Source organism: Emydura macquarii, unplaced genomic scaffold, assembly GCF_026122565.2.
Source record: "Emydura macquarii macquarii isolate MOO-44397 ecotype Brisbane River unplaced genomic scaffold, CSIRO-AGI_Emac_v2 contig_1451, whole genome shotgun sequence".
In the NCBI taxonomy this organism is placed as follows: domain Eukaryota; kingdom Metazoa; phylum Chordata; order Testudines; family Chelidae; genus Emydura; species Emydura macquarii.
Window position 1 is genome coordinate 16,772,505 of NW_027131588.1, and position 20,322 is coordinate 16,792,826.

The following is a 20,322-nucleotide window of genomic DNA, read 5'->3' on the forward strand; positions in this document are numbered from 1 at the left end:
ATTGAGGGGCAGATCAGGGGAGATGACCCAGGAGTGGGACCATCCCTTCCAGCATGAATCTGCTGTTGGGGAGGGAAGTGATATGGCCTAACATTAAGGGCTAGAACGTGACTTGGGCCACACTCCCGCACAGGAGAGTGAGACTTCCCCTTAATCCCCTGCATGGCCTACCTAGTCCCCGAGCCTCTGGGTGGGGAGGGCCAAGAATGGGTAGAGCTTTGACTCCATCCTTTCTTTACTGGCCACCACAACTATACATAACAGAGGCTGTGGAATTCCACCCAGTGAGTTCTGCATCAAGCTTCCATAATATGTAGATGAACTAGAATTGGTCTTGAGTCTTGACTTAAAGCCTTCTGGTGATGGAGAAGTTACCATTTCCTTTGACAATCTGTTCTCGCTGTTAAAAACGTGCACCTTTTACAGGTTTAGACTTTTGGGCCTAGAATTTATTAAATCCAGAGCATCAATAGCCTGTCCCATCAGTAATGTCATGTAATTTTCTCATGTGAATTATGCACTAATCTTCTCCTGCTCTCAGAAAACAAGTGTGAATGAGTGTTTTCTTTAGTATAGAATTGGCAGGTATCACGCCAGAGCTGGATTGTTACTTTCAAGAGCTGATAACGTTCACCAGGACATTCTAAAATCACTGTGGCAGCACTTGAGTTAGGGATGTAGGAAAAAAAACGGCTCACACAATTCAGTTTTGAGTCGCAGCTGATATTTTGAATTGTTCACTCGAGACAGAGATGCAAAGGGGAGGGAAATTGGTGTAACTATTCATACAACCATGCTCATGTTCATTCCAATGTACCCATCCAGAAATGGATCCAGAGTACCCTCTAGTGTCCCTACTTGACCATTACTCATTATCTTTAAGCACTTGGTGTAAATTTGTGCTGTAGATAGAAGGTCACCATGTGTTTTGCCTTTGAAAAAAACATTGACTCACTGACACTTGTAATTCGAAGGAGCACCATTAATTGATCATAACAAAAATATGTAACTTTTTATCACAGCTTATATGTGTAATAAAGGTCTGATTAAAGCTTTCTTTGTGAAATTTTTCAGACAAAACTTTTTTTTTTTGGCCAAAAATGCAGATTTGGTGACGTCAAAACATGTCATGAATTCATATCTGTTTTGCTGAATTGTCCATGTTGGAAAATAAAGTCTGAAAAAGTCAAAATATTTTGTTTCATTCAAAACATTACATTTTGAAATTGCTTTTAATTTAATTTTTAAAAATGTTAAATATTCAGTCGAAACAAAATGTTGCATTTGACCTGAAACTATTTTTTTTCAACTTTCTGATTCACTGAAAATTTTGAAAAATTTTGTTCAGTTAGCTCTGAAACAAATTTTTTTTTTTTTAATTTTATTTTTATTCATTTATTTATTTTTGGAATTGCCAGTAGTCTGAAAAATCTGTTATTTGCGTAGCTCATTGTGCCGTCTGGCTTTCAGTTTTTGGCAACCAAAAAATACTGGCCAAAAATCAATATATTTTCAGATTGGAGATTTTCAGTTTTTCAACAAATAATCAAATTTTTTCAAGAAAAATTGACATTTTAAATTATTATTATTATTTTTTACTTTGGTGAAAACAGTTTTCCATGATGGAAAATTTTTGACCAGCCCTTGGCATTATACAGTAGCTACCAAAGGAATATTCCTGCTTCTAGACCAGAAGGTGTCTCTGTGGATTTGCAAGCCCTCTGTTGGCTCTTTCCCTGGATCAGGCCCATAATGTGTGGCTCAGGTCCATTTACAAGCTAGCAGCAGTAGAAGCATAGAATATTAGAGTTGGAAGGGACCTCAGGAAGTCATCTAGTCCAACCCCGTGCTCAAAGCAGTAGAGCAGTACATACCAGATAATAACTTACTAATGAATATTACAGTTGATCATCCTGATCATCTCACTCCCTGGACAAAAGCCCCCTTAGCCCCATCACCCTTGTTATCAGATTTGGGGATGGCAGTGCCTAATACTTATGGAATACTAGAGAAATCTGTTGCTGGAGTCATCTTTGACAAGCTAGGTAATAGCACATTTGATGTATTTGCTTTGCTTAACAAAGCCAAGCTATGTTTGGAAGGCATAAAGAAATTCGTACTTAACCTATCACTGAGGAGTATTCCATTGTGTTGCCTTGGTTATCATTATGCTGTCAAATTTTGTTTGTTGTTACAGTATCTTTGTATTCATGCTACTTCTGTAATCACAGGCTCTGAAATAAGTGCAGGCTGTTAATTGCGCCTCACACAGTTTATTTTCTTTGTCAAAAATGCCTTTAAAAAAAAATGAGCTGACACAGACTGTGGAGCTTACTGAACCAGCATTTCTGAGCACAGGAAAACTTCTTACCATGTAATTACGTGTTCAGAGTTCTCCTTTGTTTAAAAAAAAAAAAAAAACTCGCCTACTCTTCTCTACTTCCTGTCACTTATTAGGTCCCGAAGTCAAAAGAAAGGCCCTTGCAGAAAAAGTGACCTGAATGGTTGCTTTTTCACACTGGCCAACAAACTGACACTGCTCAGTCACTTGCACGCCTAGTTTGCATGGGTATGTGCGTGCAAAAGATGGGGGAATTGCTCCTGGCTGAATGGTTGCACAAATCCATGACTCACGTGCATACGTTCAATACCTCTGTGGACAACATAAGTGTTCAACTGCACACGCGCAAATGCTTGTGCAACGTTGGTAGCCAATGGGACTGCGCCCCTTTATACCAGCACTGACTGGCTAATGACTGGACATGGTTGAGTGGACGTTAGACACGCTGAAGCCATCTCTCTACCGTATCTGGTTTCCCTTCTCTGCCCCTCTCTGTGAATGCAGGGGTTCAGCATATCTGGGCTTTGTCACATTCCTGCTTGGCCCGACATGTGTAGGTGACAAATGACCTGTGTGTGTCAGAGCCCTTTCATGTGCGGCTTGTGCTGTGTTTCAGATGTACATCACAAGCACAATTAAAACAAAGAGCAGTCGACTAGCAAAGCCTGTGCTGTGCCTGGGGACCCTCTGTGCTGCCTTCCTCACTGGGCTCAACCGAGTTTCCGAGTATCGAAACCACTGTTCGGATGTGATTGCAGGCTTCATCTTGGGAAGTGCGGTGGCATTGTTTCTGGTAAGCCCTCTCCCACCCAATTTCAGGTCAATCTGAAGTCAAAGAAAAATTCTCATCCTATTCTATAATTGCCTTTCATAGCTAATTACTCAAGTCATAACCCTTTAACAGCTAATTCTAATGGCATCTAACTGGCTTTATCTTCAGAGCAAATCCTAATATGAAATCAGGCTGATATTAATTCATAAGGCTAATGTGATGTCAGACTTGTATCTACTCGCATTTCAGTGTTATTTGAATCACTGCAAAGTGCGGACTCTGAAGCTGTCCTGGGAAAATGCTTCTGGCATGCAGCAGAATGCGGCAAGTGTCAAATCCGCAATACGGCTGCTGCCTCGGAGAGTCATGGCACCCATGCTTCACTGCCTTATTGGCTGTCCGTCGTTTGGCAAACGCAGGATTTGAATCTTACTTTGAGTCTATAAGGCGCTAAACAAAGAGCCTGGATCTCACGTTGTTACAGGGGAAGTACACAGAGTAAAAACCAGTGTAACAGAGAGGAGAATCAGGTTGGCTCGAGGCTGGGCCTGTCTGGGAGACTGACTTATCTCCCACCATGGCACTTGAGATTGGGGGTTTGGGATGGTTCTCCACCCCGTGAGAGGACATGGAATAGTCCACAGTGTCAGCCAGGGAGCTCCCCACCAAAGGTCCGCAGGTCTGGAACGCTCACAATGCCCAGACTTCTTGTTCCCTCGTTAGCTGTGCACGTAGGGTTTAGTTAGTGCTTGGATAGTGGGTCACCATGTGCTTTTTCCCTTCTTATGGCCAATTTGGGTATTTTTGTTGAGAAATGTGCCTGGTTCCACTAAAGAATGATTCAAATCTATCACAAAAGCTCCAGAGACCTCTGCCTTAGCATGCATAGAAAGGAGCATGTGTTCTGTCCTGGGTATGCAGCCGCATGACCTGAAGGGTCTGAAACAATGTGACTCTAGTGAAACACCCTTTCAGAAATACAGCAGCCCCCTACGAACAACAGTGGAAGAACAGTGGAACGTGCTCGTGTGTCCTTAACGAGGCATGACACTGGCATATTCTTTGCTTTAAACCGTGAATAATTGAGCCTGGTGTCATCCAGAAGCGATCCCTGCATTTTTAATGGAATGGAAGGTCCCAAATTTTACTTCCCTGGGAACCACATATCCTGACACAGAATTTGGCTTAGAGAGGACAGTGCCAATGACAGTCAATGGTTCTAAGAGAGTAACGCAGTTATAAGCAAGGCTTCTGTTCTCTAGGACATAATAAAATAACAATAAGAATGGTTCATATCCACAGGAGACAATAACACAAGCCAAGTTACTGAGTTGGTCCCTTGTTCCCACTTATGCCAATCACACTGCCAGTAGTCCAGTTCTGAGAAGGGGATGATTTGGAATCAACCCCCCCTCCAATCATGCCCAGAACTGTGGAATAGTTTGGATCAGGACCCGAATGTGCTGTTCCCAGTTAATGTTTGAAGGCAGAGGTTCTGGTTAGTGCCTGTTGGCAGAGGTTGTTTGATGACTTAGCTCTTTTTTCTACATTATGTAGGGAATGTGCGTTGTCCATAACTTTAAAGGAACACATGGAGCTCTTTCTAAACCGAAGCCTGAAGATCCACGAGGGATGCCCCTAATGGCTTTTCCAAGAGTGGAAAGTCCTCTGGAGACATTGAGTGCACAGGTACTGTAAATCTCTCAGTCATAGAGAGTAATCAGAGACATTGTCAGTCACGGCTGAGAAAAAGCACCTTTTAACCTTGCTTTAAATACGTAGGGCCAAGTTCATCCCCAGTATAACTCCACTGAAGACAATGGAGTTATATGAGTTTGCTGCATTATATATATCTATTAACATAACCCTTGTGTCCCAGCCTTGTAGACTTCAACTGCCACAGCTACACATCTACAGCTGAAGAGGCAGGATTTTGCAAAGGCAATTAATGACAATTAATCTTCAGACAAGTTGCTTGGGGAATAAATTTTCTCCCTTTCCTTGTGTGCTTGGGCAAAAAATTAGGGGAGGAAAGTGGATGATTTGGTCTCATTACACTTTTGGAACACTCTCAGTACAAAGTAATCTTTCCCTTAAGACTGACACTAATGTGTGTAATCCAGAACGCAGGTTCAGATGTGCTGTCCAATGGTCCTAAACCTGGGACAGATGCTGAACCCTTACACTTCCTCCTGGCCATTGGGATACTCAGCATCTTCATAATAATAATAAACAGCAAACTGTTCTCTAACTGAGCATCAAAAAAACATAGAAACTTCCTACATGTTTGCAACCTAGTAATCCAGGATGATCAGTGGGACGTTTTTTCTCCTTTACATTGAAGATACACTTTTAACTTCCATTGTTTGTACAGTGTAACCAAGAAGAATTTGGCCCAATACTGACAAGACAAAGCACCTAATAATTAAAATGAAGAAGCTGCAGTTTATTAGTTAACTTTTTCCAGACTGCCTAATGAAACAGGTTTTTGCTTCAAAATGCATCTGTTGTGCCCTACATAGTGTTCCAGTTAAAGAAATGTTAGTACTTATGAGAATGACTCTGCATTCGACAGAAATGTAAAGATATTAGAGATGGGCAGAAAACAAGGGGCTTTTTTCTGTGGGAAATTTTGACATTTTGTCAAAAAACTGAAAGCCAAAATATTTGGTTTGGGGGTTTTCGGTTTTCCAATGAAATATCAAACATTGTAGGGAGATTAAAAAAATACTTTTCAGGAAATTTTCATTTAGTCAAAAATCCAGTTTTTCAGAGGATTTGATGGAAACTTTTTGACTAGCCCTAATGGGTAAATGTACGGACAGATGGACGCACACGCGCACACACAAACACACATGCACGTAGATAAATACATATGTACATACAAACTAGAGAGGCACCAACCTGGAAAGCATACTCAGTATCTATGGAAACATTAGTGGTTTTTCTTTTCACAGGCAGATAAATATCTGGAGCTTTTTGACATATGTGGCATAAATAAAGGAGGCCAAAGGCTTCCTTTAAATGTGTAAAATTGCCAAAAAGCCTGATCTAAAGCCCCATGAAGTCAACAACAGTCTTTCGATTGACTTCTGTGGGCTCTGCTTGAGGCTGTAAAAACATATACACTGAGTAGGCCCAGAGTGGGGTTTTACTCTGTGGTTATCACAAGGGCTGTCAAACGATTAAAAAAAAAATCATAATTAATCGCAAGATTAAAAAAAATAGTCATGACTAATTGCAGTTTTAATTGCACTGCTAAACAATAATAGAATATCAATTTAAATTTATTGTAAATATTTTGGATGTTTTTCTATATTTTCAAATATATTTATTTAAATTACAACACAGAATACAAAGTGTACAGTACTCACTTTATATTATTTTTATTTTTATTACAAATATTTACACTGTAAAAAAGATAGTGCAATCTATATCTGAAAGCATGAAGGGGAATACAAATGTTTAGCATATTTGGCATGTAAATACCTTGCAATGCCATCTATAACAGTGCCATGCAAATGCCTGTTCTCGCTTGCAGGTGATTTTGTAAATAAGAAGCGGGCAGCATTATCTCCCGTAAATGTAAACAAACTTGTTTTGTCTTAATGATTGGCTGAACAAAAAGGAGGACTGAGTGGACTTGTAGGCTCTAAAGTTTTACATTTTTGGTTTTTGAGTGCAGTTATGTAAAAAATAAACAATTCTACATTTGTAAGTTTCACTTTCAGGATAAAGAAATTGCACTACAGTACTTGAATGAGGTGAATTGAAAAATACATTTTCTTTTGTTTCTTTTTTACAGTGCAAGTATATATCAAAATAATATAAAGTGAGCACTTTGTATTTTGTGTTGTAATTGAAATCAATATATTAGAAAATGTAGAAAAACATCCAAAAATATTTATAAAATGTAAACTGGTATTCTACTGTTTAGCAGTGCAATTAAAACTATTTTTAATCTAATTAATTTGTTTTGCATTAATCACTTGAGTTAACTATGATTCATTGACAGTCCTAGTTATCACATTACCCATGTATGACCATGGGAACGGTTACCCATTGCACTGGTTTCCCAAATGTGGGAAAGGGATCCTCCCCCAACTGCACAGGTTTCTGCAGATGGCCCCACTATATTTCCCTTTGCACCTCTCCAGTACCCTAGTTATGGAATAGCCCTACCAAATGGATGCCTCATCCTCTCAAAGCAGCAAGGTGAGGTGCAGGATATAGGCCACCCCTCAGGTCACGTCTACCCTGGGTGGTGGTATTATTACCTTGGCTGTGTCTGCCCAATATGCACCTCTCCATTGTGCTAATCTTTTTTGATGGATTGTTGCTTGCTGTGCTGGATGTATTCCACCTCTATGCATGCGTAAGCTCTACATCATATTTCCTGGCCATCTGACATGAAGTCGCCTAACACCAAAGGATCAAGCTGGGCAAGACCTGACATGCCTCCTTTTACCCATTTCCCCCCATATGCACTGTTTGTATTGGCAATTGGTCTATTTTCTGCAGAGCCCTGCATGCATGAGGACAGAATTGTTAGACAACATTTAATCATATTTATGTCCAGTGCATCCTGATTCATGCTCCTTTGTCGCTGTATTGGCACCTGGTCCAGTCTATAAGGAAGGGAGTACTCTCCAGGGGGTTGCATTTATTACTGAAGTCCCCTGAGAAACCAAATTAGGAATAGGACCAGCACCAAGATTTTCAAGAATCACTTGTGAGTGTGGATAGTTCAGTTTTGCAGTGCTCAACATGGGGCCTGGTTTTCATGGGTGGAAAGAGGGAGGCCCAACATTTTCTGAAAATCAGGCCCCTTTAAAGTGTCTCAAGGTAGGCACTCAAAATCACTAGCCCCTTTTGGAAATCTTGGCCTGGGTTAAGAATCGGCTACAATGATGTATTTGCTATGATCTTTTCTTTTTAAGTCCTTTATTATTGGGGGCATAATTCCTGATGCGTCAGTAATACAGATTCTTCCCTTCTGTTTCAAATATGTAGACACCCTAACCAAGATATATTGAAAGCATTCACGTGTTTGCATTTTTCCTCTCTGTAGAATCACTCTGCCTCCATGACTGAAGTAACCTGAAGTGGAAGATAGCAAGAGAAGCTATTTTTTATGACCCTTCGGTACAGTACTCCAAGACACGCAGTTACTAAATGTCCAACTGTGACGACCAGTATTATGTTATGTCTAGTTAGAGGCTGATGTTTTGTACATTTTTTGTATGAGGAAGTGATGTAGCTTGCCCTGATTTTTTGGTCAGCTGTAATATATTTATGCCAGAATTTAAAAAAAACAAAAACAACAAAAAAAGACCCCAACCTCTTTTCTTGTTTAAAGTGTGCACTGAGGAACTACATCCATGGACTTGTTGATGTTGTTGTGTGATATTTGTACACAGACTTTTTCTTTTTTTTTGGTTTTATATACATTGAAATAAAATAATTATAATAATTCACTTTTACCTTTTGTTATCACAGGGAATGCTTATGACAAAGGGCCAACTTCTGATCTCAGGAAACTTAGCGTAGATCTGCATAACCGTACTTCAGATTTGACTAATTGGGATCAGGAATCTAGCCTGAAGGGTACTGACAACAGGTAATAAACCCTCAGGCTCTGATGCAACAAGTTACTTAAGCACGTGCTTATCTTTAAGTCTGGGAATAGTCCAATTGAAATAGCCCAATTGATGGGACAAGTCACGTGCTTACAGTTTAAGAATCATACTGAATCAGGGCTTGATTAAGCTGGGGCAGGAGGAAGATTGTGCTAGTTCTTTGAGAATAACTAAAATAATATGGTCACTGGTTTTTAATTGACTTTTGTGAGAATAAGTTGGTCGCTTTAAAAAATACTACAGTATTCTGCAGTGACGGTCCAAGGTACTCCAATTGACAACAGCATCAGTGCAAGGTCAATTCCTCACAGACGTACCCTCCAACTCCTACATGAAGTCAGATGTGCAGATGTAAGGGCAGAAATAGGGCCATAAGGGCTTGAGGCCGTTACTGTGGATTTGCACAGTATTTTTCTTAGGTGGGAATGTCAATGTTTCATAATTGCATTATGGTGTCATAACAGGAACCTTACTCTTAATTTATGTGCTTAGTTTCGCTGGTACAAATGAAAAGCAAAACCACTAATGGCAATGGAGTTACTTGGGATTCAGACTGATGAGACCAAGAGGTCAGTTTGGTCCTGATAATCTCCCTGTGGCCTGGCACTCTGTTTTCAGTTAGGGGCTTCGATGGACCTAAGAATAACTGGCACAGTCCATAATAGCTGAGTCTGCATTTTTTTTGTAAATCAGACCATACAGTTTTTAACAAACCTACTATTTTACAGTTTGCACAGTATTGTTAAAAATAAACTAAGGGGAAACCATTTACAACAAACAGAGCCAGAGCAACAATTTCACTTTGTGACTTTTCCTTGTTCCTAGGGTTTTCCTGCCTCTTATTTTTCTAGCATGGTGATAACTGATGTATGTCTCCTTTAAGGAATGGAACCTCTCTCTGTACTTTCACTGGAATGTTTACCTGACTCTTCCAAGTTGATTCTTCTTGGCTTTTTTGTATTTTTTTCCCCCCAAAACAGATGAAAAAAAAAAATCACACAAAAAATTGAATCCAGGGTTCTGTGATTTGTTTTTTGTCTACACTAGTCGCCACTGGTGGATGGCGGGTCTTATGGATTCAAAAACTCCTAGTGTAGACAAGGCCTAGGTGGACTCCAGCATAGTTTAATGGTGCAGCAGCATGTCAGACAGAAAAATCCTTATGTCTAATTCTCAGGGAAACGATATTCCACTGCCAGTGACTTGAAGGGCTAGGAAATCTGGGCCAAGTTTCAAGTGAATCCTGTCAAGGGCTGGTTTGGACAGGTGGTAACTATGTACATGTAGCGAGAGGGTATGACCTCCCTCGGACCGAGACTGACAAGGAGGGATGGCCACACATTCCCTGGTGGGTGGAGCCAGGAAGGCCATGCGCACCAATCCGGAAGCAGAGAGATGGGACAGGAAGTATAAAGAGTGGGCCCTGCAGCTGCAGCAGTGCAGCTTGGTTGGGAAACTGGTGCCGGAGGAGAAGGGCGTCTCTTGCCTGCTGCTTGAGTGGGAGCCCGGCAAGGACTCCAGCCGCACCGAAGACTCGCCTGACCTGCCTGAATTGCTCGACCACCCAGCCGCTGAGGAGTTGCTGGGATTGCCACAGGCGACTACCCCGAGGAGGCCAATGGCCCTGGAAGCAGGCTGGGACACTGACCACAGCTCGTGCCTGAGCACTGGTCGGCGTGTTTCAGCGGAACGCTCTGCCACTGTTAGGACCCTGGGCTGGGACACGGTGGAGTCGAGAGGGCCCACGTCCCCCTCCCCCGTTGCCAGCCCATCCCTGGGGTGGCAGACTCACCCCTGCTTGGGAGCCCTAGATGGTGTTTGGGTGCGCCTCTCCAGCCTGGGAGCTTATTTGCCTCAGCCTGCCTGCGGACCTGAGGTCGTAGACTGTTTATTTGCCCACCCTGTCTGAGGGCTGAGCTCTTTGACTGCTTACCTCCTCCTCCTCCTCCCCCCCTCCCCCCCCGCTGCCTAGAGATAGCTAACTTGCTGCCTTAAGCTTGCCCACACAGGTGCGACAGCGAGGGGGCGAGGTCTTCCTCACAGACTGATGAGGTAACGGCCACGCACTCCTACACACATCACAGTGGACCTGCAAGGTTTCAGTACTTTCCCCCTAAAATCTGGGGTTTTCTTGAAGCAAAAGTTGAAGGGTTGGACCTGCTGGGGAAAAAAACTGGGGAAATTTTGCATTGAAACTCTGCAGAAAGAAGCCACCACCAGACTCCCATTCATAGGATGAGTGCTCTGTTTATTCTAGCTAGACATGTGCACACGTCTGTCATCTACTAGATCAAATCAGTCCTGTTTGTGCATTTGTGATTCCCGCCTGCTATTGGCTCCAGGACTACAAAAGAGGATGGAAGCGTTGAAGTGGTGGAAAATGCATCCACTCATTCCCCAAGGGGATATCTCTCTCTTTCACTTGATACCTAGTGCTCACAGTTTGTTCCAGTATTTCTTGATCAGGTTTGGGAGGGCATGAGCCACAGAAACTCTTCGGTCCAGGCCTCCCTGTCTTCAGAGTTTGCTGCATCCTGTTGGGCAGAGGTGTTGCCAAAGGAATCTTTGGATCTCTCTCCAAGAATGTTCTTGTGCTGCGGCATGTGGCTGGGCTTCACCTCCCCACATCAAAGGGAAGATGAAAAAGGGGCTCCATGAGCAGGGGCAGAATGGGGACCCTGGAGGCTCTATCAGGTGCCCTGCACCTGGATAAGACAGCAAGGTGCAGTGCGTTCTTCCATGCCTCCTCATCCTCTCCATCGCTTCCTCAGCATATGCTTTGCTGTTGTAGTTCTCGTCGCTTTCTCCCACAATGAAGAGGATCTGGCCCTGGGCCTTTTCAATAGGGATGATGCTGCCTTGATTTGCCTCTGCTTGAGTGTCCCCAATGACACTAGCGAAAGAGAGCATTCTCAGGGGTGTGAACTGGACATACTCAAGCTTGCAAGGCATTGGACTGATGCGGAGATCGCGATAGCGGAGCTCACACCCAAGGATGGCATTGGGCCCGTTAATGCAAACCGTGGCTGCAATCTGTGGTAGAAACGTTGCCATGGCCAGTGCAATCTCAGCTCCTTTGCAGATTGCAACCACACCAACTCCTGCCCCACCCACCTAAAAACACACCATAAAAATACATTAAACATTAATTTAATGTCCAGCCTTTGTGCATTTATTCTGCCCTTTGATGATTCCTGGTCTCTGATCAAATGGCACAAGAGGGACAGGCTGAGCATACTAAGCGTGTCCAGCACCAAGATATCTGGACTTTCACTAGTAAGTCAAGATAACATAAGCATCCAACTGACATAAGTTTGAAAGGTGGATACGCACAGTTGTGCCCTTAAATTATGCAAGGCAAAGACCAAGATGGCAAATGGAGACTATGCAAATATTCAGATTTCCACATGCAATTGTGGCATTTGTGCAATTAAATTAGACACATGAAATTCAAAGTATTAACTGCAAATGTCCATCTGGCTAACTCCATCTCCAGAACTATATATCCTGTTCCCATATTTTCCAGTTTAAATGTGGCTGTCATAATTACCTTTGAAATTAGCTCTCTGCCTCCCCACCACCCTTTTTTACTTCTGTTGCATACATGCATTTTAATAGCTGACTAGACATTTGAGCTAGCAGGCTGCGGGCTTGACCTAGTGATTGTAACCCTGCGGAGCAATATGGGGGAAGAGAACAGGTGTGCACCCCTAGATTTGGCATCATTCAGAAGAGACATTCAGATGAGGTCCCATCTAATCCATCTCACATGGAAATCCCATTGCATTTTTTTCCCCAATAAAAGGTCATTAAAACTTTGCTGTCTTGACCCTGTTGCCTTGCTCACTAACAAGGTCTAGTGCCTATCACTGGGTGAGACTCAAATGATAGGACATGTCCTCTTTGAATGCAGAGCTTGTTTTCCTACAGACCCAAGAGCAGAGAAGACGGTGGTCTACGCAGAAAGCCAAAGATAAGATGAAGTTTGGAATGCCTCTCTGAGCAAACTCAACAGGAGGAGAACAAAACTTGCAGTTGGTCATATTTGTCCTCACCAACAGGTGAGACAGTGGGGAAGGAAAAAAAAGGTGTGGTCTTAACTCAGGTTAGCGAACCAACATTAGGTAACATGGGTTAAAATAGCAGTGATGACACAACGGTTCATCTTTTGACTCAGGCTAGCAGTGCACGTTAAAACCTATAAGGGCGAATGGGGCTGAACTTGAGCTGCTAACCTGAGTTAAAAACCACATTGCTGTGTCCTCACTGCTATTTTAACCTGGGTTAGCTAACCCGAGTTAAGAACACAACATTTTTTTTGCAGCTATACTCTTAGACACGCAGGCTGACTTTGCAGCGGTTTGCTGGCTTTCTTCAGCAGTGGTTGGGTTAGGGATAGAGTGACCAGATGGCTCAATTTTATAGGGACAGTCCCAATATTTGGGGCTTTGTCTTATATAGGCGCCTATTACCTCCCTCCCTGTCCTGATTTTTCACACTAGCTATCTGGTCACCCTACTTAGGGAGAAGAGACAGAGAACTTATCTGCGAGCAGAAAGTACCTTAGGATGGCTCAAGAGCATCTTGGCAGCTTCCTCAAAATATTCCAAATCCACTTCACCTAGAAAACTGGGTAGGTCTTCATAAGCAAAGTAAGCTAGGGCCAGTGCAGCAAAGCCACGACTAGCAAGGAGGCTGGCTCGAAATTCAATGAGTCCACCAATGCCACCAAACAAGTCGATCAGCCCTGGGAAAGGACCTTCTCCTGAGGAGAACAAGGAAGAGGAAATGAGTGAAAAGCCGAGAGAGAAACAAGGAAAGGGAAGGATGGAATCAGCGTCAAAATGGCTAGAATTGGAATCGTTGCTAGCCATTGAAGCCAACCTTTCTTGTTCTTACCGCTCAGAGCCTGCTCCTGGGAGCAGAGCAGAATTCTGGTAGCTGCTTTTCTACTTTTAGATGAATCATGTAGAAAGCTAGTACAACAGCTGCGCGTATTACTCTGAAGTGGAACCCACCTGAGATGGTGTGACCCTAAAGACTGGCACACTGGCATGTAAAAGTAAATCCAGGCAGGTCTGACAAACGCATCACCCACAATACACGGTTGTCAGAATAGTTATCCAAACAACGTCTTGCTGGTCACAAATATCATTGCCTCATGTATGTATGGTTAGCATGTGAAGGGTTATGTAGGTATGCTGGAAATATGGTACTATGACGCTATGTTTAGACCAAGCAATCCAAGTAGGGCTGATAAACAGGTTTGTCCTTTGCTTCAGACAAACATACATGTATATGCCTGTCTGCCGGGCTCAAGCTTTGTAAGCCAGAGACAATGAAAGTGCACTTGCATTTAAAGCAAACAAAGTAATCAGTCCAACAGAGCCAAGAGGATAAAAAAAGACCCCAAAGAACAAGCAGACGAAGAAGAACTTTATCTAGGGATACACTTCACAAGAATATATTTCAAAAGTTTACTGGACTGTAAGAAGAAGGGGAGAGACCCCCCAGTAATCCATCACTTAGGGGACAGCACCCTCAAAGCCTCCTGCCGGAAGGCTGGGTGTGTTAATAACTTTATGTAAGTGAGAAAGCTGTTAAGGCAAAGACCATAGCTTGCTAAAGTTAAAGTTAAGTTTTAGACACTAGAAAGCATGTTTTATTTTATTTTGTTTGTAACCATGTTGTGTTTCTGTTAGTTCTGCTTAGTGTCACTTAAATCTCTATCCTTTATTAATAAACATAAGCTTACTTTTACTGTAAACCATCTCAGTGTTGTGTGTTAAGGTAAGGAGTGTGTATTCAGCTGAGCAAATAGGCTGATTTGTGTAGTATCTCTCTGGAGCTGGCAGACTTAACTTCTGTGAGTGCCTAGTGAGATGGACGGGATACTGCAGGAAGATGTCTCTGGGGAAGTCAGGAACTGGGGTTCACTGAATGTTACCTGCAAGGTTTGGTGTAGACTGGCAGAGTCTCGAGGAGTTTTCTGGTGAGGCGGACAGATGGGTGTGGCAAGTTGCTGATACATGGTTTAAACTCCAGCAAAGCTCTCCCTTGTCAGCAGGGGGTAACTCGGTGGTTTACGGTTTGGGGCATTCCAAGCAAAGTGTCAAAGGTGGAAATTAGTTCCATGTTATGCGCCCATCCAAACGGTTCTAACTGGTCTGAACAGGGATCTCTGCGGTCAGAGCATGGGAACGTATGTAACTGAACAGCCTTCATCCTCAGTAGCTCTCTTTTTCTCAACTCACTGCCCCATGTCAGTCTGAATGAAACAGACCTAAATCGCACTGTCAATTTTTTTTTAAATAGAATATATCAGTCCTTTAGCTATTAAAGAGTTATTTTAGACTTTCACTAAATTGTATCAATCCAGTCTAGGAGATCCCTGGTTGTCTACAGATAAAAAGCCATCCATGCAGTCTCTGCTAGCTGCTTGTAGGAAGGTGCAGTGGCCTTCCTCGGAGCCTGGGCCCAAGGAAGGGCTGCACCGACCAGGCCGGACAGGAAGAAGGTCCGGCAGCCCAGTCTTCCCGGCAACAAAGGAGCTGGACAGTGATAGGTCCGGCAGGCCAGCCAGCCCAGGAACAGAGGGGCGGAGCTTCCGCCGGGGCAGGAAGTATAAATGGCAGGCCCCGCAGCTCAGTTGTAGGGAGGCTGCCGCTGGAGGCAGGCATGCTGCCCTGTTGGCTGCAGCATAGGCCTGACCCCAGCCAGGCAGCTGCCCCGAGTGAGCGCCTCCCAGAGCAGAGGCACCTGGAATGGCCCGACCTACCAGGCCCCAGTGACTGGGCCAAGCCCCCTGAGACTCCTGAGTGGGAGATACCCTCGGAGGCCGGCCCTGACCTGGAGGAGCTGCCTGATGCCGAGCCCCAGGAGCCTTGTGACCTGGAGGAGCTGCCCTCCGCAAAGGAGCTCCCCGACTTGCCACCGGTTGACAAGGAGGGACTGGTGAGCCTGCCGCAAGCCAAGTACCCCAGCGAGTCCGAGGACCCGGAGGATACAGGTACCAGGAGAACAGGGGGAGGAAGTGGCCCAGGGGCAGCCATAGCCAGTGGCTGAGTCAGGGGCAAGACCCCGTTGGCGTGTTGTGGCGGGAGCCCCGCCGACTCAGTGGCAGACGTCTTTGCCACTGCTAGGGCCCTGGGCTGGGACACAGTAGAGATGGGTGGGCCTGCATCCTCCTTCCCCCTTTCCTAGCCACCCCGGGAGAACGTGCTCTCCCCTGCCGCTACAGACAAGCGGACCCCCTGCCTGCCTTGCCCTGCCTAAGGGTCAGAGGCCACAAACTGCTTACTGGGCTCACCCCACCTGGGGGTTGGAGACCATAGACTGCTACCTGCCTGAGGGCCGGAGGCAACAGACTGCTTGTCGGTCTCACCCTGCCTGAGGGTTGGAGACCCTAGACCAGGGGTGTCAAACTCTCGCTGATGGTGATGGGCCAAATGCTCACAAACTGCACTTCACAGGGGCCATGCAATACCATCCGCCAAAAATTCAGGCCATCTTCCCCTTTTCGGCGGCGCAGCATCAGACCTTTTCGGTGGCGGGATTTTGCGAGGGACCGTGTTGCCGGACTGAGTGCATTGCTGCTTTAAGGGATTTCACGGACTTTAAACCGGCAATGCCATTGGCAGAGAAATCTCTGGAAGTGCCAATGCCCTCACTTTGGGCGGCAGCACGTCTCAAAAAAACTGGCCTGACACGGGCTGGATCAAAAAGAAACCGTCCCTGCCCCCAAGAGGTTACAATCTAGAGAGTAGGGTTTTCTCAGCAGGCTATATACACTTAGGGAGGGATGGGGCATCAGAGGATGGAAATGAAGGAAGTGGGGAAACCATTAAGGAAGCCCCTGAACATGATTTGTCTAGTTATGTGGAAAGGTCTTGCCCCCTGAAATGTTTGAGGACAGACCTTTGAAGGAGAAGAGCCCTAAGTGGATTCCTGGGGTTCCCTAGACTAGGCTGTAAACATATTTCTAATTTTAGACCATGAACTCAATAATGACCCCTTACATAGCTCCCTCATAAAACTGGGTGACTCTGCACTTCACAACCACCCCACCCCCCTATGCTCACCACGCATGCACACACACAGGTAGGCATGTGCAAACAGATCATTGTTTTTCCATATGGACAGTATAACAGCCTTGGCGTCTCCAGTGGGTACACAGAGAGCTTGGTTAGTAAGATGAAGAAAGCTCTGCATTGCAGCTCCTGGGAATTGGGGCATGTACCTTACATAGAAAGATGATGCAGATGAGAAAGAGGTGGAGCACAGAGGAGAGAAGATGGAGATACCAGAAATGAATGGAATAGGGTGAAAACAGCAAGGAAAATGTGAATATTCATTTTTGAATGAATGGGCTTTGGTGTGTGTGTGTGTGTGTGTGTGTGTGTTTGCATTGCACAGCTTTTGGAGCTTACTAGCAGGAATGTGTGTGGAAACAGCAAATAGTAAGCCATTACTGGAGGAGACTCACTGAAAGTGATTCTGAACTCATCAATATGAGTATTCTCAATGGAAACCTAATCCTGAAAGTCATGCTCATCCAAACAGGAAGCAAAATCAGCCCCATGTGACCCATCAAGCCAGTCATAATTAATCTACGCAGCTGAGAATTTTGCACACTCACACCAAACTATGGACAATCTTCAGGCCAAGAATTCGTCTCAGAAATTATTTGGCAAACACATTGGAGAAGATTGCAATCAGCTGGTAGACAATTCTTTAACAGAAAAAGCTGCCTTTGCTGAATAAAGTCATTACTTATTCCCAGCTCTAGGACAGAGGAGAAGGTGATTCTCTCACCTGAAGGGAGGAAGAGGGCTCCACGGACTCTGTTGCCCCTGATCTGGATCCGTTGTACTCCGGGTGCCACATACCATCTCTCCACAGTCTGGCTGGCTAAGGGCTGATCGTGGGGTGAGGAAAACAAATGAATTGAGTCGAACAAATCCAGGCGGACCCGAAAAGGACTCTGCATAACATCCTGCTTCATCAGCCTATGGAACGGCTTCTCTGGCTTCAGGCACTGGAGCAGACCCATGGGCTGCACGCCAGTGTAATCCCCTCCCGTGGCAGCAGCCTGCTCCAGATCCACCTCACCAGCCTTATCTGAGCAGTAGAATGCTCTTGAGGAGAAGAGCAGCCCTTTTTCATTGGTCAGAGAGGCTTGGAGGGTCACCAGCTGGGAGGGGGGCAAGCCCGAGACCTGGATTTTCAGTGGTTCGTCAGCAAGGGATTTCTTCGGGGTGACCGTGAGCCTGATCATTGCTAAACCAGGGGTTGCTGATAGTCCTCAGGTACCTGGGAAACAAGGAGAGACGAGAGAATGAAATTTAGGAATACCAACTGCCTAAACTACAGTGGGCTGCAATAGGAGGTAGGAATGGGAGATTCCTATTAAGTCAGGCCATCTAGCCCCATCACCTGCTAATAATTCGTCTTGCTCACAACAAATGCAATCACAATGGTATGAATACTTCTGCACCACAAGAAGCACAGGGGTGTGTGGATAGGTGATGTGCTAGGAGGTTTCAGCAGCATCACTGAATCAAAGGTCTGAGTGCGGGTCACGGTTCAGAGAAACCCAGGAAAAAACATAGAACAGCTCAACTGATTGTGGGGATTCGGGTTTCTGGATCCCACCGGGATTGTCAATCACAGAACAAGGAGCTCATCTGCCAGTTCTTCTACTGCAACCTTCACACTCAGCTAAGATGCAGTGATGTGCTGGAGGTTCAAGGACCACATTTTCTAGGGAGTGAGGGAGAAAGTGTTGAGATCCCCATGGGTGGAGCCAGCTTTGGTTTGAAACTTGTTTCTCCCTTCTTTCAGTCTGTTACAGCACCTAGACAAGTTAGGGCTTGATGCTCTGTAAACACCTAAAACAGAGCGAGACAGAGGCCAGGCTCATCTCTAGCTGATTTGATGCCCAAAATATTCAACTTGACTTGTGTCAACTGGTTCTCTTTGCTTTTTCTTTTTTATTAGTCCTTGATTGCCCCACTATAGCGACAGCTAGCTATGAAGTATAGCTCACTGGACAGAAATCGTGATAATACTTTGCACTTCTATAGCATTTTCTGTCCCAGGGCCTCAGAGCATTTGACAAGCATTCAGGCAGTTAGCCTCAGTACCTCTGCGGGACAGAGAACTATTTACTCTAGAGCTGTTTACTTTAGTACTAGAGGTGCTGGTGCAAAGTGCTATCTTTGTGTTCTCATCCTCCACGGTGTCCTCTGCTAGAATGCACTGCCACATGCTAGAAACAAGGGCTCATTTTCCAAATCCATCCACATTTAGCAAAAAAATTAACATTTCCAGTTCTACAGTGTGACTTACATTTGAGGCACAGAGCGCTCAAATGACATGCTTAAAGTCACACAGCAAGTCAGGATCAGAGCCAAGATTACTTCCAAGCTGCCCTGACTCCTAGATCCATGCTTGGTATTAGTGAGGCTGGAGCCTCCTGTTTTGGGAATGTGGAACTTTGCCCTTACTCAGCAATGTGTCAGTTACATAGAGACATTCTCCCTTAAATATGTGGAGACAGACACACTCACAAAGACATTTCCTGAGTATATCCCTGACTTCACGTAGGCTCACACACTTACACACAATCCATACAGGCTCACAAGCACACCGCTCTCACACTAAACTCCTGTCACAGCTTCTTTCACCTCATTTCTCTTCCCTTATTCTGGCACTGGGATGCAAGAAAGGAAGATTAGCCCCCTCCAAATGTAAGAACAGATTTTTACACGTATTTAGGCACGTGAAGATGCAGCTATCACTGAAAACAATGGGAGTTAGGCACCTGTTGAGAGTTCCAAAAGCTCCCAAGTGCCTGTCTGCATCTTTACCTGTGTACATAGCTTTTAACATCTGGCCCTTAGGGCCCCAGCATTCAGCAGTTTTGCACTAGTCTTTGAGCCCAGCTCCTACCTGCGCTCTCTAAAGAGCTGTGACTCCTCTGTTCCCAAGTCTGATTGCAAATCTCATTGCAAATTAGTCCCAGCCAGCTTTCCCGTAGCTTGCTGCAGAGCTGCCGTGAAGAGAGGTTGAGAAATAACAATGCAGAAAGCGCTTTGCCCCTAAAGAGTGGCAGTTTGGCTGAATTCATCTCAGAGCCAGATCCCATAAGCAACTCCTCCTACTTTAAAAGGGGAGAGGCTGGCCGGACCAATGGATCCCATCTCCTCCCCTTCTTTCCCACTCTCCCCTCCTCATCTCTCTCCTAATCAGTCCCCCTTTCCTTTCCTCTGTCTGCCTGTCCCCTCTCCTCCTGCTCTGTCACTTTCACTTCCTGTGAGAAGGAAGGGTCAGGAGGGGTAGAGACGGCACATGACAAAACGAGGGGGAGTTCAGGACAAGAAAAAAGAAAAACATTAGCAAACAGGTTAGAGATGTGAGCTATGTAACCCTTTCCTAGCTGTGTGCATGTAAGTGGTTTATTTCCTGAGCATCTTTTAGGTGCTCTGAGAATGAAACCTCACCATACAGCTTGCTGTAAAACTGGTTTAACTTGACTGATCACTACTGAGACAGTGCTTCCCAAGCAG

The 20,322-nt window shown here is 44.7% G+C and overlaps 2 protein-coding genes across 3 annotated transcripts in view; one reads left to right on the forward strand and one right to left on the reverse strand.

Annotated features, from left to right (window-relative positions):
* PLPPR1 (phospholipid phosphatase related 1) overlaps positions 1–9,763 on the forward strand; it is a 155,692-nt gene extending 145,929 nt beyond the window's left edge. The window contains exons 6-8 of the mRNA XM_067553254.1: positions 2,958–3,134; positions 4,671–4,802; positions 8,185–9,763. Coding sequence (XP_067409355.1) covers positions 2,958–3,134; positions 4,671–4,802; positions 8,185–8,217 — 342 coding nt within the window. The 3' untranslated portion in view covers positions 8,218–9,763. The remainder of the gene's footprint in view (positions 1–2,957; positions 3,135–4,670; positions 4,803–8,184) is intronic.
* A 1,140-nt stretch (positions 9,764–10,903) lies between these two features.
* BAAT (bile acid-CoA:amino acid N-acyltransferase) lies at positions 10,904–19,864 on the reverse strand. 2 transcript variants are annotated; one of them, XM_067553449.1, is made up of 4 exons: positions 19,706–19,864; positions 17,567–18,064; positions 13,315–13,517; positions 10,904–11,866 (listed from the first exon to the last, which is right to left on the reverse strand). In XM_067553449.1, exons 2-4 carry the CDS (start codon positions 18,027–18,029, stop codon positions 11,270–11,272), a joined length of 1,263 nt encoding a protein of 420 aa, XP_067409550.1. In that variant the 5' UTR covers positions 18,030–18,064; positions 19,706–19,864; the 3' UTR covers positions 10,904–11,269. The 2 variants fall into 2 exon arrangements, with proteins under 2 accessions (XP_067409550.1, XP_067409551.1); XM_067553450.1 differs by having other exon boundaries at positions 19,624–19,864.
* Between the last annotated feature and the right edge of the window lie 458 nt (positions 19,865–20,322).